The sequence below is a fragment of the Sceloporus occidentalis genome, unplaced genomic scaffold, assembly GCF_023333645.1.
Source record: "Sceloporus occidentalis isolate IW3139 unplaced genomic scaffold, rSceOcc1.0.p SCAF_1, whole genome shotgun sequence".
NCBI lineage: Eukaryota > Metazoa > Chordata > Lepidosauria > Squamata > Phrynosomatidae > Sceloporus > Sceloporus occidentalis.
In genome coordinates this window covers 214,426,961-214,452,252 of record NW_028316981.1, presented here as the reverse complement: position 1 = coordinate 214,452,252, position 25,292 = coordinate 214,426,961, and the positions used below count along the sequence as shown (strand labels likewise).

Sequence of the window (25,292 nt, the reverse complement as noted above, 5' to 3'; positions counted from 1 at the left end):
GTAGGCTAATTGCCCCCAACAATCTGGGTACTCATTTTAGCAGTCTCCTTGGAAGGATGCAAGCCTGAGTTGTGCCTGAGCCCTTTCGCTGGTATTGAACTTGCGACCTTATGGTTTAGAGTGAGTGGCTGCAGTACAGGCATTTAACTACTGCTCCATCAGGGGTCTCTAGGAATCTGGAGGTCTTTCAGCGCAACCTTTAAAGTTGACCATAGAGTTGCCCTGGAGGACCAAGATATTCCTAGAGAGAACATATTAATAAAATCTGTGAGTAATCAAAGCCGCAAATATCAAAGCCACAAACATGGAGGGATCAGTGTATATTCAAAGATACAGCCTTGTTAGTCTGTAGAATCAGTATGTAGAGAGATCCTGTATAGCACCTTTGAGGCTGAAAGTCTCAAAGATCCTACAGTGTTCCCACCCTAAACTGTCCCTTTTAAAGGATTTTGGACTTCAGCTCCCAGAATCCCAGACTTATTGGCCAACATGGCTGAAGCTTCTGGGAGCTGAAGTTCAAAACCCCTTGAGGGGGGGGATGAAGGGGTTAGTTTTATATTATTATTATTATTATTATTATTATTATTATTATTATTATTATTATTAAACTTTGTATGTTTTAAATTTTATATTTGTAATATATATATATATATATATATATATATATATAATTTTAATTGTACGATTTTAATGTGTTTTATATTTGTTGTTAGCCACCACTTTGGGAGAAAGGTGGGATAAAAATAAAATAAAATTAAATGAAAGGCCACAGTTTGGGGACCAGTGTCAGCCACAAGATCTCCCTACAATGTGTTGTATATATATATATGTTGTGTTAGCCGTCTTGGGTCCCAGATTTGGGAGAAAGGCGGGCTAAAGATAGATAGATAGATAGATAGATAGATAGATAGATAAAATATGAATACAATAATATAAAATTAAATAAAACGGAAGTCCACAGTTTGGGGACCAGTGTCAGACACAAGATCTCCTTCCAACATGGCATACTGTGCCTAAAGGCATCCCCGAGTGTGGTGGGTTTGGGTGGTATAATAATACATGGCCAACATCTTGGCTCCTTCTTTCCCTGCGAGTGCCTAGCAGTCCCTCCAGAGCCAAGCCTCCTCCCCTGGGGCCTTGTCTGAGACCTGGGCGGGCACTGAGAAAAAGAGAGGCCGAGGCGGGGCTGAGGGGAGAGGCCAGGCCGGCCTTGGCTGGGGAGGAGGCTCTGGCTTCCTCCTTCTTCCTTCATGGCGGGCGGCCTGAGGCAAGTGGCGGCCCTGGTGGGCGCCGCAGCCCTGACTGGCGGAGTGGCCTATCTCCTGTGGAGCAGGAAGGGAGGCCTCTTCGCCCCAGGGGCCCCAGAGGACCCGGCCCCAGAGGCCCAAGAGGCGGCCAGGCTGGGGCAGGTAAGGACTGGGAGGAGACACCCAGAGGGTTGGTGGTCTTGCTCTTGTGGTTTGTTGTTGCAGGATGTACATATCACACAGAGTTGGGAGAGACCTCAAAGGCCATCCAGTCCAACCCAGTTGTTGTGTGCCTTGGCGACCCTATCATGGGGTGTTGCTTGGCAAGGCTGGTTCAGAGGAGGCTGGCTATGGGGAAAGCCTTGAGAGGAGGAGGCTGAGAGAGTGTGGCATCAGCCCAAGTGTGTGGGTTTTTGAACCCTGGCTTCCAGGAAATTGAGCCACTTTGGAGGCCAGATTCAAATCCATGTAAACCCCAGCTTGGGCAAGTCACACTCTCTCTCAGCCTCTGAATAAATCTTACCAAGAAAACCATATCTTGGAGTCACTATAAAGTCAGAGGGGACTTACAGGGACATAGCAGCAAATTCCCTTTGCAACCACAAAGCACATGTAATCCTAAAACCACCACTTTTCTTCCTGTGTGGTTTTTTAAAACCATCTTTGCCTGATGAAGAAGCCAGTAAACTTCAAAAACCACCTTGATGGATTTTGCATCAGTGAGTTGGAGAAAAGGTATTGTCATACCAAGTATACATCTGTGGTTTCGATTTTGTTTTGTGGTCAGCAGGGTTACCCTTATTTTAAAACAAACAAACAAACAAACACATGCTTTGCAGCCATCTTAAGGTTTGCTATAGTACTTGGGCATATTCCTCTTGTCTGTAGACATGAACAACACTTTGAGGTCAGGGACAGATTAGACTCAAAACAGTAAAGTGGAATCCTATTAATGCCAGAGTGGAAAGAGATTAGAATAGGAAACTCCTGAGGGTGGCTCTTCTACCTTTGTTTTATCTTGGATTCAGACTCAGGCTCTTTGAAGACCTAACTTTGCGGTGAGTCATTTTCAACTGTTTGCCTCTTTGCCACTTGCATGTTTTGCTCATCCTCTATTTGGCAACTGATGTTCTTAACAACCGGCTTAAAGAGCTGCCACAAAGAAATGAACTTCCACAAGATTAAATTTAGTTTAGTAGTGAGTCACTGAGCGTTATCTAGTCAAGGTGTGGGAGACTATTAATCCAAAACACACTGCAGAAACCATCCAGTTTGAGACCGCTTTAACTGCCCTGGCTCAATGCTAGGGAATTCTGGGAAGTGTCTCACCCAGAATACTGTGCCCAGTAAAGCTTATTAATAATAGAAATAATAATGTTGAGAAGCTGGAGTGTATCCAAAGGAGGGTGACCAAAATGGTGAAGGATCTGGAAACCATGCCCTGTGAGTAGAGACTTAGGGAGCTGGGTCTGTTTAGCCTGGAGAAGAGAAGGTTAAGAGGTGCTATGACAGCCCTGTTTAAATATTTGAAGGGATGGAGCAAGCTTGCTTTTGGCTGCCCAAGAGAGTAAAACCTGGAATAATGGATTCAAACTACAGGAAAAGAGATTCCAGCTTAATATTAGGAAGAACTTTCTGATAGTAGGAGCTGTTTGGCAGTGAAATACACTCCCTGGTAGTCTCCTCCTTTGAAGGTTTTTAAACAGGCTGGATGGTCATCTGTTGAGGCTGCTTGGATTGTGTATTCTTGCATGGCAGAAAGGGGCTCGACTGGATGGCCCTTCAGATCTCTTCCAACTCTGTGATTGTATGTGAAAAAACAAAAGAATAATGCTTCCAAGTTAAACTTATTTTTGTCACTTAGAGGAACCTGGTTGGCTGCCATATCCAGCAGCAAAAGAGGAGAGGAAGTTATCACTAAGCTGGAAGGGCATCATCTTGGTTAAATTGGTGTTGTCCTGAAACTATTATGAATGACATATATCCATCCATAATGTGCTATGTGTACATGCACACACACACAAGCAAATCACTGGCAGCAACAACCCAGCTGGCAGCAACAACAAGCTGGAGCAAATGTTAACAATGGCTGCAAGATGAATAACCCATGCCTGGCACAGAGGTTATGTACATTTACAGCAATCTGAATTCTTCCCTTGCTTAAGAAGGTGTGGTATTTTAGTAGCTATTTATGTGCAGTTAGAAGAGAAGGACTTTCAATGGTCAAAGTTATGGAGGGAGAGGAAGTATTTATTGCAAAGGTACACCCCTCAGCTTCCCCCCCCCCATTTGTTTGGGTGGCAAAGTGACCTCAAAAGGACATGTTGGTCTGCCTCCACAAGGACTATTTTCTTGTCTTCTACAGTCAGCAGATATTAGCTGCCGTACTGAAATTTCACAAGGAAGGAGAGTTTGCTTCATGGGTTACCACAGGTAGCAAATCCTCAATCAGAAATCTTGTGGTGATACAAGTTGTAAGAGTACAAGGAACCCTGCTAAGTGACAGATGCATAGCATGTGGTAACCACAGGCATCCTCCTTTTCCAGGACACATCCTTCTGTCCAGGAGGAGTTCCAAAATGGATTCCATGTTGAGCATGACTAAGACGCATTAATTTACATTTATATGACTGTTTTTAGCTTTTATTTATATTTATTTTTATATATTTAATTTGTGTGCAGTCTTTCTCCCAGGAGGGACTCAAGGTGGCCTTTATTTTGTAATGTCCTATATTTTTCTGCAGCGTCCAAAATGTTGTGGTGCCTTCTCCTTCATTGCATTTATATGACATTTGTGAAGTCAAAGGCTTTCCTGGCCGGCATTCATAGTTTTTTGTGGGTTTTTCGGGCTATGTGGCCATGTTCTAGAAGAGTTTCTTCCTGATGTTTTGCCAGTATCTGTGGCTGGCCAGAAATAATAACCCGAGGGAAGAATATTAGGATGCAGGATGCGTTCCACAGCTGGCGGGAATCCCTGAAGAATCATTAGAGACGTAAAGTTTCTGGAAATTTTAAAACCACAACAATTTTTTACTCCAATTTTTGGGAGGGTGGGGAATGGTAATTTTTGGAAAAATCGAAGAATATTAGCATCCTTTCCAGGCTGAAAATCACTTTGATCCAAAACACACTGCAGCTTGAGAGTTCTTTGACTGCCCTGGCTTAATGCTAGGGAATTCTGGGAACTGTAGTTTTGTGAAACATTTAGCCTTCTCTGTCAGAGGGCTCTGGCACCACAACAAACTACAATGGCCAGGATTCCCTAGCACCGAGCCAGAGCAATTAAAGCGGTTTCAAACTGGATTATTTCTGCAGTGTGCTTTGGACCTGTTCTACTATGGGAAAGTAAAATGCATTATATCTAACTTGATTTGTCAGAATTATCATGTTTATTAAACATACACTTAATTTAGAATATGCTGTAATTACAAACTGAACTTCCAAAAAAACCCAACACCTTTCTATTTTTGTTACATGCGGAGCTACAAGATCTTGAACTGTTAAGAAATACCTGAACTAGAAGGAACCTCTTCAGTCATGCTAATTTGAGAACGGGATGAAGTCCCTGAAAAAACAGAAGAAACTATCAATATTAGTCAATAAAAAAAATTATTTTGTCCCAGATAGTTCTTAGGATCAGCCCTGGTTAGTACTTGGATGGGAGACAGCCAACAAATACTAGATGCTGCAGGCCATATTTCAGAGGAAGAAACTGACAAAGTCCTATGGGTCAATGTGAAGTCGAAGGCTTTCATGGCCAGCATCCATAGTTTTTTGTGGGTTTTTCGGGCTATGTGGCCATGTTCCAGAAGAGTTTCTTCCTGATGTTTTGCCAGCACTAATCAAGCAGACCCTAATCTTCTTTTGCAGACCCTTCCACCCTGAGGCCTGCCAAATTTTTCTGATATTTTTTACCTCCTAGGGCCTTCACATCTATCACCCTCATCCCTTTGAAGGCTGCAGTTTGTCTTTGTGCTTAATGCATCTCGGGCTTTAATTTTGTTAGGGGCAAGAGTGAAGAAATTGTGCCTCCCCTATATTTTGGGGTTGTAATTCCAACCATCCCTCATCTTTAGCATTGCTGCCTGATGAGAGCTGCTGTTGCATAATAAATTGTGAGCATGTAAAGCCTAAGGCTGTATCATGTTACATAAGTGTTGCTGATTAGTTTTTTTAAAAGTTCCAAACCATGTGAGACAGCAGTCAGAGAACATTGTAAAGTCGAAAGCTTTCATGGCCGGCATCCATAGTTTTTTGTGGGTTTTTGCACGAAACACATGCAAATCACTCCTGCATTCCCAGGCTCACACAGTATATATACACCCAACTTTTCCCAGGCAAAGCATTCTCTGAAGATGCCAGCCACAGATGCTGGTGAAATGTCAGGAAGAAACTTTTCTTGAACATGACCACATAGCCCGAAAAATCCACAAAAAACTAAGTCAGAGAACAGTTGGTCAGTACCATTTTGTGAAAGAAATTAGTTCCTGATAGATATTAGTCAGAATCCATTTTGAGTCAAGAGGGGGAAAGTGTTTGATGGCATTAAAGTGTTCATAAACCAGAAGAAAGTTTATGTCGCTTGCAGCCAAAATAAAAGTCTTGAGGGCCACTAAAGATTACTGGATTAATCTTTTAGCGTTTAAGCTTTGTTGTTGTTAACTGCCCTGGAGTTGATCTCTACCAATGGTGACACCATGGATGAGACATCTCCAAGACTCCCTGTCCTCCACTGCTCTACTTTGTTCTTGTAAATTCATATCCTTAACCTCCTTAATAGAGTCCATCTATCTAGCATGCGGCCTTCCTCTCTTTCTACTTCCCTCCACCTTTGCTAGCATTATTGTATTTTCCAATGCATCGTGCTTTCTCATGATGTGTCCAAAGTACAAAAGCCTCACTTTAGTCATCTTCCAGGGAGATTTCCATCTTGATCTGTTCAAGGGCCCATTCATTTGTCAAGAGTTTATTCCTGATGTTTTGCCAGCATCTGTGGCTGGCACCTTCAGAAAATGCTGGCATGGAAATGAGTGGGGTATATATACTGTGTGGCCCTTGGTTGAGAGGAAGTGATCTACATGTTAATTTCTGTGTTGGTCTGTTGTTGAATGGCAAGGCCTCAGGGTTTCTGTTTAATTAGTGATCCATTGTCTGCTGGGAAACCCCTCTGCCCCTGGGTGGTTCTGCTTTCTACCTTGTAGGATAAACCACATGGCGTCCCTCCAGAGTAAAAAGAACCCCCCAAAAATGGGTTCTTTTTACTGTGCTGGGCAGATGTCACTAGTGTGCCAATGGCACACTCATGACGTAAGTGACGTGCAGCAATGTGTATATGCTTATATCAAGATGGCGGCGCCCATATGGACAGGATGCCACCATCAGGATGTCGCTATGCCGTGCTAGGGTTAGGGACCGTGCACCAACCTAAAATCAGCACCAGCATGGCGCATTTGGCCTGTTTGTTCTGGGCCTATGTTTCAGATTATCAGCTCATTGCAGCAGAGTTCTCTTTATTTTATTCCTAAACTGTATATATGTCCAGTGTTCATGTATATTGTTGGTGGTGTATACATAATAAAATAGTTTTGTATAACTGAAATATGGCATTAATAATGTAGCACAGAACATCTTGCCAGTCCAAATACTGCTTGACTGCTCAGTTGGATCTTTACTTTTTAGTGGCACCCTTGTAGTTTGCTAACATCCTGTTTTCCGGTAAATGTTTCCACCTTGGCATGTCTGCTAAGCCATCTTCATCTTCCATGGATCCCTTACATGCTGTAGAGAATTATGGACCATGCTCAAAAGTGCACAGACCACCTATGGGGACACTGTTAACACATTCTGGGCATCTCTGTCATCCTGCATCAATTTCATGTGGGCCTGTCCCCCATTTGGTGCCCCTTCAATGTTTTTGACATTTGGGACAGCCATCACCAGCATTTGGATCCTACTCGTGGGAGCTGTAATCTGAAACATATGGAGTACATACATATACACTGAGCAAGACTGTTCTAGAATATATATTTTTAAAGACTTCCCTTTATTTCAAGGGTTCCCAACCTAATATGCTCACACTCCCAGGGGGTTCAAGATGGAATTTAAGCAGGTGTGACAAAGAGTAGCTTGTGTCCTTGAGTGATGAGTGATGAGTTATTATTCAGGGTTTTAAAAATTAATTATAATATACTGTATATACTCATATATAAGTCTACAAATTTTAGTCAAAAAATTGACCCCAAAAACCTGAGTTGACTTATCCATGGGTCAATGTGAGTACTGTCTTTAACTCTTATTTAAAAAAGGAAGTGTCCCTTGGAGTGCACTCTATCTGACCTCTACTCCCATCCATCCAGCCTTTAGTATGAGCACAAACATACCTGCTGGAATTTGTGAGTTCTTTGGCATTGTTTTCCTTTGTTTCATCCTTTAGATCCTTTGTTACGTGCCCCTAAGTTTTACAGTAATTGCTCAATTTAGATTTGCATTTCTAAAGTTCAGTTTGTTCACCTGCAACATTGTTTGTAGTTCAAAAATTAGACATCAGACTACCTCATCTTCAAGTGGGGTATTACTTTTGTAGAGTGTACAAATATTAATCAAACATTTCCTAGGGGTGTGGAGCATAGACAAGGTTGGGAACCACTGCTTAATTTGTAGATTCTTGGCCGGGGGTGGGTGGGGATTGGTAATAGTGAGCAAGCTGTCTTTCAGGGAAGCTTGACTGCCACTATTGAGGAGCTCTGATAAGTTTCTGAGTTATACAAGAGTTCCCTAGACTGTAGTTGGACTGATTATGCTCAGTTGTAATTGCAGCCCACAGCTGTGCATGTTTATTAAGATGCAAACGACACTGAGTTCTGTATGGCTATAGGAGTGCATGTGCTGTAGCTCTCCTTGCTCTTTTAAATAACTTGGACTGAAAACATAGCTCTACTTTCAGATTTGTTTTATTGTCAAGATTTAATTACCAGTAATGATATAAGTCAGAAGTAACCAAAATGATAAACGTATTTGGTGGGGGTTTAAAATGCAGAAGTAAAGAAAACCAATAGCAACATGATACAAATCCAGAAAGATATATTTTCATTAACTAATTATATATGCTATTATTATTGAAGAACTTTTGGCATGTGATTTGCAGCATTCACAAAAGTGGGCACTTCAGTGATTTTGCCAACATCTTAAAAATATGCAGTTCTGTGTAATGGCCAAAGTTGAATCTGCTGAATTCCCCCCCCCCCTTCCAATATCTTTATGTATAGGGCCACCAAAGAAATGGTGAGGGAACAAATCCACTACCAGATTTCTCCAGAAACAGTGCCTTGACTTGTAAGGTGCTAACATGGTTAAAATTTTGTTTCCATCAGACAGAAAAAACTGCTTCATACAGTCTTGTGTATCTGAGATGACTAACCTCCTGTCTTAACTGATAGTTGTTCTGCTTTCTATCTTGTAGGATAAACCATCCAGCAAGCAAATCTTGGTTCTGGGCCTGGACGGAGCTGGAAAAACAAGTGTTCTCCACTCACTAGCAACTAACCATGTAAAGCGGAGCACAGCTCCCACAGAAGGCATCAATGCTGTGTGTATCAACACAGAGGAAACCAAAATGGAATTCCTAGAAAGTAAGCATAGGTATCTAATGAGAAACGTTTTTTTTTTTAAATCCTCCATTTTAAAATGAACTTGAAGAGACATTATTGTTAAGAATTATCAGCACACACCCCTTATCAGTTATGTGCAGTTAGAGCAAAATCAAAATAGCAGCAGTTAGACAGCATGATCCTTTTGGCACTGTATGGCTTTTATTTTTCTCTTGTCTAGAACAAGGGATGGACAGTATACAGTCCCATAAGCCTTAACCTTGTTTTTATTTCTTCTACCCCACTGAACTTTGGCTGGAGCAGCAAGGGTGGGAGGAAGCAAGCAAAGGTTCATGTAGAGCACATGTCATGTTTACAAACAGATTAATATGACCAGGCATCCTCCTATAGTGCTGCTCTTATAAACAAGGCATCATCTCTGAACACATAGATTTAAAGCCTTTTGTCTGCTATCGCAGGAGATGTATCCTCAGGGCCTTGGGGGTGGGGGGTCAATGCAGGTGGTCCTTCCCTGATGTAGAAAATAGTCAGCACACTGTAGATATTGGCTGCATCTGCACTGCAGAAATAATCTGGTTTGATACCACTTTAACTGCCATGGCTGAAGGAATTCCATAGCACTGAGTCATGGCAGTTAAAGTGATGTCAAACCTGATTATTTCTGCAGTACAGATGCAGTGCCAATGATGGAAATATACAGGTACAACCTCCCTTGTTGTTGAAATGCAACATACCAGGAAGAGACTGATACCTAATTTTTTAAAAATAAAAATAAAATGTTTTTCCATTTAAAGCACTGGTGGGAAATTCACATGATTCTGAGGAGCCAAATTTAGCACACAGAATTTCTGAAAGCAGCACCAAATTGTCCAAAATTTGTCTGAGTAGCAGGAAAAATAAATAAAAATATTTCTCTTTACGGACAAAGCACACGGGGAATATGCATCTAGTTTTGAAGTATAATCCTAATTTTGGGAAGTGTCTAGGAGATAATTATACTTGAAAACAAGGCATGTGCTCACTTCATGCTATATTCTTAAGGGGATATGAGTGTTTTTTTCACTGTCATGCTACCACAAAATGTTGGCAGTAATTGCAGCACTGATATTTCAGTGGTATAAGACTAGATAAGGGGCATGTGTTTTCCATAGGATCTGTGTTGGTTATCCTGATGTAAACCTTGAGTTTTAAATGTTTCTTGGGCGATAAGACTCTTAAGTTGCTGTTGTTGTTGTTGTTCTGATATAGCCCTTCAGGTAATTTCCTATTTATGGCAACCCTAAGGCAAACCTATCACAGAGTTTTCTTCATAAGCTTTGTCCAGAGTGAGCTTGCTTTTGCTTTCCTCTGAAGCTAAGAAAGTGTGGCTTGCCCAAGGTTACTCAGAGTGTTTTCATGGCCAAGCAGGAATGCAAGTCCTAGTCTCCAGAGTCATAGTCCAGTTCTCAAACCACTACACCATGCTGGTTCTCATAAGACTCTTAGGCTGACCACTAAATAGAAGTCTGATGTGAATTGATTACCTGTCTGTTAGTACACCTAGTGCTTCTTGCAGCTGCATATATTGTGCAGTGATGAGCAAACTGATTTAACACTCATCTTTCCAAATAATCCCAGAGTTCAGAGGAAACCAATTTGAAAATGGATGCAGAGAAATGATATTGATAAAAATAAGGGTCTTGCAGTATTGCTGATCTTTTGTCTTCCTGTGGCTTGCAGTTGGGGGCAGCGAGAATTTACGTGATTACTGGAAGATGTACATGCCAAGAGTCCTGCTACTAATCTATGTTGTGGATTCAGCAGATCATGAACGCCTGCCAGTTGCTAAGAAGCTTCTTCATCAGCTTGTCCAGAATAACTCTACCTTGCCTGTTATGATTCTGGCCAATAAGCAGGTAAATGCAAACATGGAATGGAATTTGTGGCCCAGGCAGTAAAGCAGAGCATGATTTTGAAACATATCTGGGTTCCTAAAGGGACAGATACTTATTTGTAGGTTGTGCCTCTTGGTTGCAGATAATAACTATTTGGATTTCATTTTGATGTCTAATAGTAAAGCAATCTTGAGAACGGAGGAAATCTATATTGCATCTATGAACACAGTGGCACAGCAGACTCCCAAGCCCTATAATATGCTTTGTGTGGAATCCTGCTTACTGGCCAGAAGAAAAGAAAAGAATTAGCATATATATTGTTTCACAATCAGGCATGTGGAAGAGAAGTTATCTGTGGTAAATCTTGTTCTGTGTTTCTTGTTCAGCAAGCGCTGCCTTTCTCACCTATCCTTTTATTCATGTGTTTAGTTCTTCATGCTTCTTGCCATATTTCCTTCTGCAAGATGCCAACAGGCAGGAAGGATGTAGCAATCCTAAAATGCCATAAGCTCTCTGGCAGCCATCTGTTAGGGAGCTTAAGACGTAATTTAGACATCAACTTGGTAATTGCTACTGATGATTTTACTGAACCTGCGGTACTGCTAAGTGACATGCAAATATTTCTACTATTTATATGTTTGTATGAGTCCTATGGGATTGATCAGATTAGGAATGATTGGCCCAAGATTACCTCTTGATGGAGCAGAATATGAAACAAAACATTCTCTGTTAAAGTCCAGTCTTCTACCCACATTGACCATGATCCACCAATCCCTGATAAGGCTGTTACATTAAATGCAAATACAAAATAACAGGGTAAACCAAACCAAAATCCTCATTAATCCAGTACAAAGACATCATTTTATTTCATGGCATCCATACAACTATTTGGAACATACAGTGATCTTGCAATGACATTTACTGTGATATGTAATACATGGTTTATGCCTCGCTAGCTATATGTGTCAACACATTGTAAAATCATAGAACTTAATCCTTTCTGATAATGCAGAAGATACATCAAGAGATAACGCTTTGGTTAAAGGTTTTTGCTTTGATTAGTGGAACTGTTGGCAGTTTACCAGTGTGTAGCTTTGTGGGATATATGACTTCCAGAATTAAGTCTTGATGATTATATTGATGTTGTGAAATGGATACAGAGAAAATCATTTATTCTAAGGAAGAAAGTGTAGTTTGTTCTTTCTTTCCTTCCTTCATTCTTTCTTTAGACACAAACCACCACATCATAGTTCAGTTGCGCCAAAGAAATGAACTGAAGCTGAGGTCACTTGTTCTTCTATGAGCGCATTCTGCTTCTGTGAATAGGAGTAATTTTTCTCCACAGTAAAAATCTGTTTTTCATACACTTACTTTCTCTGTAAGTCAACTGTATGTTATTTCCTTCACTGCTTTTTTCTTGTTCTCATAGAATTTCAACTATTTTTTCCACCATGTTTTCTTCAGTCCAGTTTTTCATCTTCTCCACACATTATCATTTTTTTCTATACCTGTGACAACTTGATACCACCCCCATCTACCTAGGTCTTTCAGGTTTTGCTATGATCTGGCATCCATTTCCATGTGAAACACCTTTTCTATTGAGCCTGTGCTTTGAAACTGAAAAATGGAACCAGTAATACAACTGAATTTTGCAGACTTACCTTTTTCGTCATGAATTCAATTCATTGTGACCTGTAGTTCTAAAACTGTTTTTTTAAAGCCTTTCTCTTGGTAGATACCATTAAGTTATAATCTTTCAGGTTATAGGGTTGCCTATGCCCCTTATTTGGGGGATTTCCCCCCTTGTTTCAACTTTTACTTTCGGAAGAAGAAATTCACTATAACTACACAAGTTCTGCTTTTGTTCAAGTCAAAACAAGGAGGATCCCCCTACAGACGTTTCCACTAAACATAGAGTAGGTAGGATAGGGTGTGTGGAAGGCATTTCGGTGGCAGGTTCAGTGATCCCATCCTTCTTAGGTCCAAAACACACTGCAGAAATAGTCCAGTTTGAGACTGCTTTAAGTGCCCTGGCTCAATGCTAGGGAATTCTGAGAACTATAGTTTTGTAAGACATTTAGCCTTCTCTGTCAGAGGGGTCTGGTGCCACAATAAACTACAATTCCCAGGATTCCCTAACACTGAGCCAGGGCAGTTAAAGCAGTCTCAAACTGGACTATTTCTGCAGTGTGTTTTGGACCTTAGAGAGTTAGTGTATCCTGTTCAGGCATAACAGCTGAGTTGGTCTAAGGTCTTCTCCATTTTGCAGCCACACCAGGTAAGCTAGTATAATTTGTTGGGGGGAACACGTATGGAAAGATATGGAGCATGGCATAACATCTTTTCCATTTTTTTTCCTCTTGGGCAGGATCTTGCAGGTGCATACTGTATCACAGACATTCACGATGCTTTGGCGTTGTCGGAACTTGGAGACGAGAGAAAGATGTTCCTGATTGGTACACATGTGGCAAAAGATGGCTTAGAGATCTCATCTAGCTTGAAGGACACACGGGAACTGATTGCACAGCTGGTGTCAGAAACTCTGTAATAGGAACTCTGTAAGAGGCATATGAGTATCCTTCTATTGCCAGCCATAAATTGTTACTTTAACTTCAGATCTGGTGGTGGTGGCAGTTAACCTCAGGTCTGGCATTCCTAGGAAAATGACTTTCAAGTTGTGAAGACCATTTCATTTTTTAACTTTATTTATGTTTATTTGAAAAGTAGCGCTGACTTTAAAATGAGGAACAAAACTGGGATTACTGAACATCCTGAATTAAGGAGGCAAATGCTGCTTCTATAGGTAACTGCTGTTGATATTAGCTGAGGCTGTGTGGTGGTTCATACTAGCTGAAAAGCTGGAAGAGAAGTATATTAATTGACACCAAATTGTAAAATGTAGCATAAAGAAGCAAGGACTAGTTGTGTGCAGTCGGAGAGCCATTTTTGCTCTTCAGAAACTTCATAGATGTTTTCTCTTAGATTCCTTTTCTTAATCGGACAGATGTTTCTTATTATGTCACTCCTTTGATATAAGTGTACATATTCTTATTTATGAATGTGCAGTAAATAGTCCTAAGCAGAACGCTGGATTCAGAGAGGGCTGCTGGACTCAGTTATTGATTTCTCTCTTGAGAATGAGAACATGGAGAGCTTTTAGAGAGCTTTGGATATTTGAGGCATTAAAATAATATCCCAGTTTAGTTGCTCATTTCTTTCTCTATTGTGAAGGAATTGGTGTCAAGTGGCCTCATCCATTTCCTTGTTATAGTAATTCCCCATTCCACCCTGGAGGAAAACACAAATAATAAGCACACTTGTTTTTGAGGTTTTGAGGTCTGAATCAGCACACTTGTTTTTGAGGAATTTTTTTGGTATTATTCCAGTTTCCTGAACTAATAATACTGGGAAATGAAACTTGCAATATTAGACCACAAATAAGCAATTTATTTCCATGGTTTCCCAGTAGGCAGTATAGTTTCATGTGACATAATTATGGTCTTGGGGGAGATCTGGTGAACAAAATATGCTCTCACAGTACTTTGCATTTTTACCAAAATCTTGTAAGGAATGGCATTACTACTTCTGCAGTGAAAGCTCAAAGGAGTATTGCTAAAAAGGTAATCCACTTCCTTGTCTGGGCTGTAGCAAGGCAAGAGGAAGATGCACTTTAAGGAAATAAAGACCAGAACAATGGCGAAAACCTTCATTCTTGCTTCTGTTGAGAGCTCCAGAGGAGGAGGAATTTTTAAACCAAGCTTGATCAGTTTCATGCTAAATTACATAGGGCACGAAGAGCCATTCAGTTCTCCTTTTTGACTAATCAAAATTCAGTGAAGTTGACACATGAACAACATTAGGTCAAAGTGAAGAAATTAATCTTTTGTTCGTTGTCTTTCCTCAAAGTGACTACATACCTTTAGTTTCTTAGACATGGAGCGAAGGTTACGGAGAACATTGGGGAATGGGTATGTTAAAAAAAAGATCTATATATTCTTGAAAAATTTACAGTAAAAGACAGTATAGTCAGGTTTTTCCCTTCTTAAAAGTATTTTAAATATTTTTTGTTATGATTGTGATTCTTTTCTCTATCAGGTTTCTCCAACATTTTTCTAACTTGTGGGGAATTTCATTTGTCGTCAGAAAGGACTGAGCGCCTTGCAGTTCTTCCCTTACTGCCAGAACAAATACAGTCGGCCTTTGGTATCCACGGATGGCAAGCCTGCATTGTCCCCAATGGCAGAATATACACACAGCTGTGCCATATTAGGGACAGTGGCCCTAATGACGGTTCGGCTGCATGCACATGCAACTATTGGGCACAATGGAACTTGGGCATCCACAGATTTTGGTGTCCGCAGTAGTCCGGAACAGATCTCCCACGGATATCGAAGCAGACTGTAGAAATACAGGGCTTGGGGTTCCAGGGCCTGGGAAATGGACTATTCAAGGATTGCTCAAAGGACATCCTTTCACAAGGTTCCAAGTGGTGAGTGGCCACATTTAAAGGATTGCTTGGAAAGAGGCCGTGCATGTCTTCAAATGTGGAGTGCCACCACCCCAGATCTGAGATGATGTGCTTTCAGGAAACCCTTTTTGCCTGCAGCCCACCCCTTTACCTGCTCTACTCCCAGTTGTTCCAGGACTGAAAATGAACCATGGGGTGGAGAAGGGGTGTATGTAGATGGAGTTAAGGGCAGAGGAGGAATTAACTCTGTCCTCCCACTTTCTAATTCTCTCTTTTGAAAAAACCAAAAATGCACATTAATGTATAAATACATTAATCTGCTGCTATAGTGACAGTTTTCCTTGAAGTTCTGAAACAGTGTATAAAATACCTCAAGCACATAAGCTGCATCAGTAAAGTAACACATCAGATTTCCCCTTTCTTCCCACTTCCTTTATGACTTTGTCAGCTGGTGTTAGTAACATAGATCCAAAAGATACCCAACGTAAAGGCAAGATCACACCTCTTCTTGCATTTCAGGAAAAAAACGTGGATACCATTCACAGTTTTTGTAACAGTAGAAATGGTACAAATGTTTTCTAGGAATGTTTTTCCACTTGTACACTGAAGCGCTCCCTTTCTATAAAATCAAACTATTTTTATCCTACTTTGCTTTCTGAGTTTAATTTTCATGACTATAGTATGCTTATGGGCCCTGTAGTATCCTAGGAGACAGAGATGCATCCTCAAGAGCATGTACAGGAGTGGGAATTGTACAACTCTCCAGATGTTGGACTGCAAGTCCCATCCCACCAGTATAGCCAGTGCTGAGGAATACTTGGAGTTGGAGTCCAGCATCTGGAAGGCCACATGGTTCCCACCTGTGAGCTAATGGATACAAAGGAATCCTTTGTCATAATATGACACACATAACCACAAATGGAGTTGGGGTGGGGTAGAATGGGAGGAAAACATTATGCAGAGGGGTTTAGGACCAAGTCATGTTGGTGGGGTTCTGATAGTTTATTGGGCTGCATAAGGGGTGTTACCCAGATTGCAGGGATCCTGAAGGGGAACCCATTTATTGACTTCCATGGAGGAATTAATTTAGCTCGATAGGAAGCAGTGAGAGGGCTTTGGGCAACTCTAAAGCTGTGACTTTAGCCTATGTCTAACGGTTCCAAACCCAAGAACTCCAGAGGCAGGTTCCAAATCAGTTCGTTTATTTATAAAAACAAGGGGAAATCAACCACTCAAAGATGCTGTCACACCTGTGCACAAGAACTAACAGTGTAAAAGGTGTAGTAGCTGATAGCAATTTCGTACAAAAAGGCATCATCTCCAAAGGGAAGTGCCCTTTGATTCCCAACCTTTTGGCAGATACCCACTGCATTGCTCTCCATCACACATCTGGGTGAAGGGATTACGCAGATTCCATCATCAAAAGGCCTATCCTGTCTATGTCTACTAGTGCTCCCAAGTCAAGTCTGCCAGATCTCTGTATTTGGGCGGGCTGTTGTTCTCACATCCAGGCAACTCCGGTGACTGTGTGACTAGATGCCCTTTTTAATATCAACACGATATCAAAGGTCGACTAGGGGCGACAGACGGCCGGTCTAACAAGGCAGCGGCTGGAAAAGAGAAACACTGAAGTCTTACTCTGTAAACTTCCTGAGGGAATCTCTGGAATTTCAGTCAATGAGATTTCTAGCATGCTTCTGTACACTCAGTTTAAGCATGTTATTTTGCAGGTACGTGAAACTTACAATATTACAGTAGCAATACTTTAAAAACAGCTTGCTCTTAGGAGCCAGACCAACAACTCCTAGCCTAGATGAAGTTGCAGTTTACCCATGAATAAGAAGGAATGAGCTGTGTACATGATGAGACTGTGGTGCCTTCCTGGTTTTATTTATTCATTTATTTAGATGGACAGATCCATCATTCAGAGCTGGACTTGCATTTTTAGATGACCCTCTTTCTTTTACAGAGTGGTTCCGATCTTAGTGTTCTTGTAGGTCCAGACCTGGAAAAGGGGCTTGCATACGTTTTTCACTCAAGTAAGAATACGGCTTACATAGCCTGTGCAGCACTTTATTAAGAAAACATCTGTATTATTGGGGTTCTCCTTTCTCTGTAGCCCATAAGGGTGCAGGGACGCACTTGGTCTGGACTACACGATGTAAATATTACTACTGTAATCAGTTACATGGAGATGTCAACGAAGACAGTGATTCTCAAAGGGTGCAGGAAAAGTGAACCTGGCATCAAATCCAGCTTCCTAAATACTTTAACTCTCTTTAAAAACATTTAAGGCCCCTAGTTTCAAAGGTACACTCAAAAGTCCATGGGTCGACACTGCTGAGAAGAGGAAATCCTGTATCTTGCAGCACCTTTGAGACGAACCATGCAAAATATGATTAAAATTTCCATATGTCACTTTCTGGATTAGAAGAAGAAGGAGGCATGCAAACCGGAGGAGGGGGCATCAAACTCTGAAGATGGATGGATGGATGATGCCGTATTAAAGATTTGGAACGACTACTGAGGAAGCCAAGGAAGGAAGTGCCCATGTAGGAGTCCAGCTGGACATTAGGAGAACAAAAACAACAACCACAAGTGATTTACATTTAAAGGGAACGGTGAAGTCTGTGATTTGTTTCTGTCCCTTGTTGGAGTCATGATTTAAAACAGACTGGAATCGAGGGATTGGAAGAAAGCTAGGGCTTGGAAGGACAGTTAGGCAGGAACTAGGATCCAGGGCTGCTGCATCCACACTGGGGAAATAACCCGCTTTGGCACCGCTTTAACTGCCCTGGCTCAATGCTAAGGAATCTGTGATACATTGAGCCTTCTCTGTCAGAGAGCTCTAGTGCCACAACAAACTATAAATTCCCAGCATTCCCTAGCACTGAGCCAGGGCAGTTAAAGCGATCTCAAACTGGATTATTCCTGTAGTGTCTTTCGATTATCATCATGTCTCCCTTAAGCCTTTCAGCCATTTTCCCTTTGCGCTCTCGCTCTCTCGCGCCCTCTGGCGGCTGCCTGAAGGAGAGGCGAGGGACTCCGGGAAAAGGAAGGACAGGAGCAGTTGGAGTCGTCGGTTGCCTTGGCGACGGGAACCAACTGCTGCTGCCCCTTGAGCGCGCGGGCGCGGGCGCGAGCGCAGAGGGGGAGGAGCCAGCGGGGCGCGCGCGCGCGCTTCCCTGTTGCTTGAAGAGCGGAGCGGAGAGGGGACTTTTTCCTTTTGCTCCTCCTGGCGTGCGCGCGCGGGGATGGGGGGCCCGCGCGCAGGTGCGTCTCTCACGCAGCAGGGAGAGGGCTCTCTGAGCATGAGCAGAGTGCATTTTTTGTTTTTTGTTGTTTTTAGTTTTTTTAAACAGTGTCTCACGGGAACGTGACCCTGAGCACGCCCTGAGTGCCTTTAGCTGCTCATGTGGGCAGCTTCTTTTTCTTTTCTTGAGAGAGAGAGAGAGAGAGAGATACTTGTTATTGTTGTGTGCCTTCAAGTCGTTTCTGACTTATGGCGACCCAAATTCAAGCCTATCTTGGCAAGGTTTCTTCAGAGTTTGGGTTTTTTTTGCCATTGTCGTCCTCTGAGGCTGAGAGAGTGTGACTTTTTGCCCAAGGTCACTCAATGGGTTTACATGGTGGAGATGGGATTCGAAACCTGCTCTATAGAGTCATAGTCCAACGCTCAAACCACTAAACCATGCTGGCTCTATCTATCTATCTGTCTATCTGTCTATCTGTCTATCTAAACACACACACATATAAACAGTACATACTGTGTGTATACACTCATCCCTCCATATTTGCGGATTTGGTTATTCACGGATTTGATGAATATGCCCTGTCTAGGAATATCTAGGTCCTCCAGCGCAACTATGGTCAATCTTAACTAAACGTTGCACTCAAAGTCCATAGAGATTCCTAGAGAGGACGCTCTACTAGTCCTTTGTAGCTCCTCCAGGGCAGTTCTATGGCCAGTGTCTGTCGGATGTTGACCACAGAGTTGCACTGGAGGACCTAGAGATGCCTAGAGAGGTCTCTGAGGTAAAAACATGGTGTTTTTGTTATCTGCGGTTTTTCCATATTCACAGAGGTCTTGTGCCCCTAACCCTAGTGAATATGGAGGGACAAGTGTATTTATCCCTAACTATAGGGAACCAGTATGGCGTATTATTGGTGTAATAGTGGACTATGACTCTGGAGACTAGGGTTCGAATCCCAGCTCACCCATGGAAACCCGTTGGGTAACCCTGGGCAAGCCTCAGAGGAAGGCAAAGGCAAACCTCCTCTGAACAAATCTTGCCAAGAAAAAGCCCAGAGGAGGTTACAGAGTAAGGAAAAGAGACAAGGAGAATATTGTATAATTATCGCCAAATACTGTTACCTGCCCCTCTGCAGCACCAAGAAACCTAGTAATGTGTATTGCATGTGGGCAGAATTGTCCTGTTTTGCTGCTGTTTATGGTTATAGCTTGTCTTTAAGGGTTGCTCTCTCTTTTCCATTGGTCTTGGCATGTAAAACTGAACTAGTGAATGGGGTGACATCCATTCAAATTAAATGCTGGGCAGACTGACCGGGTCCTGCTCTAAAGCATCCAGGTCCTTTTGGCTATTGCCTTTCCTTCCCCACCAGACAAAGCAAAGTGTTTTCCCAAACCTCTGATGTCACATCTAACTTGATTCTAACTGAACACACCAGATTATATTATAGCAAATGTGTGTGGACTGAAAGTATTATATCACAGAATAACGTTGGTACAAAGGTTGACCGGCTCTTCTAATTCTCCAAATGGAGAATTATGAAATGCCAAATAACATTCAGTGGAATATTACTTTATACCAATGTGTGCTTTATTTCAATCCTGGCATCCTGTAAGTGGATACTGAATGAGGTTGAAATTCAGACGTGAATTGCTGAATTGAGTTCTGAAAACAGATACTAATGGTCACTCCAATATCTTGTTTACACAGAGAGGTATACAATTACAGCAACGGTTTTCCAACTTTGTATCTTCATTAGCTTTTTTTCTACAGTGATTTGCCTGTTTGTGTACAAAAGATTGTGAGGGAGACATTCTAGGTGTATTATCACTGCCGCCTGCGAGTCAGCCTCATTGGTCTTCATGTTGCTTTGCATGAACTGACAATGCAGCCCACAACACACTCATCACTTTACTGCAACTGCACAGTGCCAGGAAAACTAGCTGTTTCTCATAACTGTGACTGCCATTACCGACCATTTATAATCAAAGATGATGAACTCCAAAGATATACTTGGGCTTGTAGGGTAATTTAAGTTTCCTAAGTCTTCAGCCTTTGATAAGGAAACAAAAATATTAAATATCAAAAATGTCAAAGCCAAGCCTGTTAGGATCTAACTTTAAATCAGCAGAGTAGCAGAAATGTGCTTTTTTCTATCTATGCTTCCCTGAGATACGAGACTGACTCCAAAAAACAACACAAATAGCTTATAGTTCAAACAAAAGTTTACAAATGGCTTTAATCTATATATATATACACATAAAAGTTATATCATAATCTTGCTAGTGAATAGTTCACCTAGGGGGGAAAAAATCTCACCGTCTTTTCAAAGAAAGTTGAGAGAGGAGAATATGGGACAGCAGTTCAGGAGAAAATCTTTGAGAGAAAATATCAGTCCCAAAGGGGGAATGACTAAAATCACATAGTTAGTTTGACTGAGAGAGAGAGAGAGGAGAGTCTGCATGCAGAAAATCCCTATCAATCTAAGGGGGAAAGGAATACAGTCATCCCTCCATATTTGTGGCTTTGATATTTGCAGATTTGATTATTCACAGATTTCATTAATATGTTCTCTCTAGGACTGTCTAGGTCCTCCAGTGCAACTCTGTGGTCAACTTTAACTAAAAGTTGCACTGAAAGACCACTTGTAGCTACTCCAATGCCATTCTATGGTCAGTGTATGCTGGAAATTGACCACAGAGTTGCCCTGGAGGACCTAGATATTCCTAGAGAGGTGTCCTCTCAGGTAAAAACAGTGTTTTGGTTATTTGCGGTTTTTCCTTATTCACGGGGGTCTTGTTCCCCTAACCCTAGCGAATATGGAGGGACAACTGTACATGTCTTTCAGCAGGGATGCCCAGAACTAATGCTGAAGCCATTGCAGTGCTTTTTACAACCGTCTTCCACTCATAAATAAGTAGAAATAAGTGTTGCAGTTGAATGAGTGTTTGAATTTGAAATGTAAAAATGTGTTCTGAAGATGTATTACGTTTTTTATGCTGATATTGCAGGGTTCAGAGCATACACCACCCTGTTTCAAAGAGAACTCCAAATGGACAAATTGAAATCCGCGATCATCATTCTCACACGCAAAAAAATTAATGGCGATATGAATTGACCTTTAACTGTGTGGAGAAATTTCTTGTTAGTTAAAAGTCAGTGTGTAGAGAGTACTAGTTTGATGTCATTACAGTTAATTTGTAAATTAACCATGATGACACAGAACATACACATTCGAGGCTATTAAAACCTGTCTGCTCTTTTTATTTCTGTTGCAGTTTCTCCCCTTGATGGTTCATCAAGTGAAAGGTAAGAGGAAACATCAGCTTTCATAATTCCCAATGTCTGCTTGGTTAATGGCCCAGACCCTGGACCCTTTGTCTTCCTGTGGCTGCAACCCCACAGGGAGCCATTTAATTTAATTTAATTTGCGTCATGTTCTATAATTTGTTGAGTACTTACATTTTGCTTTCCAGCATCTGTTTGCAGTACCTGGCCTATAAGAGAGCGAGCTAGCAAGATTTCTGGGACTAGAGTCCTGTTGGTACTCACCGCACACATAATGATTTTTTACATAACATTTGCACTTTCTCCCAGCACATAAAAGGGAAGCGGAAGTAGCAGTAGTAAGAAAAGCCTACAAGTTTGAAGCTAGTTGTTTCTCTCTAGTGTGTGGCTTTGGCTACATCTACACTGCAGAAATAATCCGGTTTGACACCACTTTAATGGCCATGGCTCAGTGCTATGGAATTCTAGCAACAGTAGTTTGTTGTGGCACCAAAGCACCAGATTATTTCTGCAGTGTGGATGTAGCCTTTTGATTGTGGTGGTGGGGTATGCTCTTAGCCAAGGTGCTCTGGAAGGGATGGCTTGATCAGTTGCCTGTATCACAGGACAAGCTGTTTTCCAAGCCACCTCTCCCAGAGCACCCTGGCTGTGAGGACCCATCCGTGTATTGAAAATTCAAATACAGGTGACCTGGAGTTGACAACTTTCTGCTACTGCTGATGTTTCCCTGATTTCCTTCTTGCTATTGTTGCTAGGGAGCTGGGTCTGTTTAGCCTGGAGAAGAGAAGGTTAAAAGGTGACATGATAGCTCTGCTGAAATATTTGAAGGGGTCATATTGAGGATGGAACAAGCATGTTTTCTACTGCTCCAGATAATAGGACACAGAACAATGGTTTCAAACTAGAGGAAAAGAGATTCCATCTCAACATTAGGAGGAACTTCCTGACAGTGAGAGCTATTCAACACTGGAAGACGCACCCTTGGAAAGTGGTGAAGTCTCCTTCTTGGTAGGGTTTTAAACAGAGGCTGGAGAGCCATCTCTCGAGGGTGCTTTGATTCCATGTTTCTGCATGTCAGAAGGGGGTTGGAATGGATGGCCCTTGAGGTCTCTTCCAATTCTATGACTTTGATTATATGATTGCATGCACACCATTTTTCATCTTCTACATGCCAGCAGCAGTATAAATGTAGTGGTAGACCCAGCAGGATCCTAGTCTGGAAAAGGGAGGCTAGGAGACATGCATTACAATTCTGTCCCAACTTCTGCATTTTAATGAATTATTTTAATAAATTTTGATTTTAACTTAATTTAATTAATTTTAATTTTAATTTGCATTTTAATGAATTTCAGTGAATTGAAAATGATTATCTCAAGAGTTTGTTTTTCCAGCTCAAACAAAGGTCTGCAGAATAGATGTGCTTATTCCTTATTAGAAAAATAATAGAAACCTATGAGTCTTTAAAGACTGAGTAATGTATGGTTCTTTGTTTATAGCCACTTTTATATATAAGTATAGCCACTTATAAGTATAGCATATCTTAGGAGCTAAAGATGTTGTACACTCATCCCTCTACATTTGTGGCTTTGACTTTTGCAGATTTAATTATTCACAGATTTTATTAATATGTCCTCTAGCGCAACTCTATGGTCAACTTTAATCACAAGTCGCACTGAAGGACATCCTAGAGAGAATACTCCACTAGGCATTTGTAGCTCATCCAGCACAATTCTGTGGTCAATGTCTGGCAGATGTTGACCACAGAGTTGTACTGGAGGACCTAGAGATTCCTAGAGAGGTGTTCTCTCAAGTTAAAAACATAATGTTTTTGTTATTTGTGGTTTTTCCACATTCTTGGGGGTCCTGTGGACCTAAACCCAGCAAAAGTGGGGGGATGCGTGTATATCAGGAGTGGGGGATTTGTGGCCCTTCATAATTTGGACTCTTAACTCTGATCAGCCCCAGCCAACATAGCCTGCAATCCTGAATGATGGGAGTTGTAATACAATAATATATGGAGGGCCATAGGTTCCTACGCATATGCCAGTTTTCCTCACCTTTATTATTATTGAAATTATGATTGCAATTATTATTATTGCAGCAACCCTCTAGGCTGGGCTGAGAGATGATGCTGACTGGTCCAAAGTCACTCAAGCAACTTCATGGCTGAGTGGGTCACTCTGGTCCTACTCAGACACCACTTATGACTATACTGTCAGTATAGTGCTGTGTTTATTGTCTGATTTATCAAGAGCTAGTGTGTCATAAAGTGTCAGCTTAGAATCAAAGATACCTAAATTCAGATTGCTGCTCAGTGATGAAGCTCCTTAGGTGACCTTATGCGAATCGCTTTACCTCCCAGAATTGTTATGATACTAAAGTAGAGGTTGGGGCATGTATACTACTCCAAGGTGATCAGTAATGAGATAAACTTTGATATGCAGGCCCTCACTAAGGTAATTTCTAAAATGACACCTCTGTGGAGAGTCCAGATGTGCAGACTGCTATGTTATACTAAAACATTTGGTATCAGTTTTAATCTTACCCAGGAGCTGTTATTTTATAAGCCTAATGGTTCTTGCCAACTCAAGGCCAGGTCACCCCTGAATATTTTGGATCACAACATGGATTGCTCATAACAGTACTGTATACTGCTGCTGGCGAAATCAGTATGGATTGTGGCTAAACTCAGGCTGCATCCACACTGCAGAAATAATCCAAGTTGACACCAATTTAATTGCCACAGCTACATCCTGTGGAACCCTGGGACTTGGAGTTTGTTGTGACACCAGAGCTCTCTAACAGAAGGCTAAATATATCACAAAACTACAATGCCCAGAATTCCAAATAGCATTCAGTCATGGCAGTTAAAGCAGTGTCAACCTGGATTATTTATGCAATGTGGATGGCCTCTCAGCAGGAAGAAGAGTGCCCAAAATGGAGGGTGGCAGATGATATTACAATCCATGCCAATCAAAAACTTATGGGGCCTCAACCCTGTGAGATCTGACTCACCACACCACTCGTAACACAAGGTTGTATGAATTAGAGTAGTAGGCTCTTTCCTAGAAAGTCTCATGCCACAATAGGTTTTTTAAGGTGCCATTGTTATTATTCTGTGAAGTTTGGGATTGGCTTGTAATGTGCATACAGTGATAGTTTGCTGATAGAGATGCAAGGACAGAGAATATCTCCTGTGTGTTTAAACACCCTGGAAATGGGCTAGTTGAGCTGTTATGCCTTTAACTACGTTTGCTCATAAGTCAGCTTAATGCCTAGCAATAAATTGTATAATTCCACTTGTTGTACAATTCCACTTAAATGTCCTGCCAGTTGAGAATATTGAAGGCTTCCCTGAAGACACACATAGAAAACTAGCAGGGACTGCCTTATTCCATCTGTTAATTATCTCTGCTTTTCTACGTTTAGCCCTCTTTTAGAAGCTAATTGTCTGGCGGGGTTGCAGAAGGTGGGGAACGCCTTTGTATCTGAATAAAGGTGGATTAGTATTAGTCAAGAAAGAGGAGTGTCAGAATTCTCTTGTCAGAATAATTATT

The 25,292-nt window shown here is 41.5% G+C and overlaps 2 protein-coding genes across 3 annotated transcripts in view; both read left to right on the top strand.

Moving 5' to 3' along the window:
• Window positions 1-1,197: 1,197 nt before the first annotated feature.
• On the top strand, window positions 1,198-15,842 carry LOC149323369 (ADP-ribosylation factor-like protein 9). The gene is made up of 4 exons (XM_089488845.1): window positions 1,198-1,409; window positions 8,707-8,875; window positions 10,574-10,749; window positions 13,097-15,842. The coding sequence occupies exons 1-4, from the start codon at window positions 1,251-1,253 to the stop codon at window positions 13,274-13,276; spliced, it is 684 nt and encodes a 227-aa protein (XP_089344971.1). The 5' UTR covers window positions 1,198-1,250; the 3' UTR covers window positions 13,277-15,842.
• A 2,525-nt stretch (window positions 15,843-18,367) lies between these two features.
• SPMAP2L (sperm microtubule associated protein 2 like) overlaps window positions 18,368-25,292 on the top strand; it is a 41,302-nt gene continuing 34,377 nt past the window's right edge. For both annotated transcript variants that reach the window (XM_089488844.1, XM_089488843.1), the window contains exons 1-2: window positions 18,368-18,469; window positions 21,726-21,756. In XM_089488844.1, coding sequence (XP_089344970.1) covers window positions 18,451-18,469; window positions 21,726-21,756 — 50 coding nt within the window. In that variant the 5' untranslated portion in view covers window positions 18,368-18,450. The remainder of the gene's footprint in view (window positions 18,470-21,725; window positions 21,757-25,292) is intronic.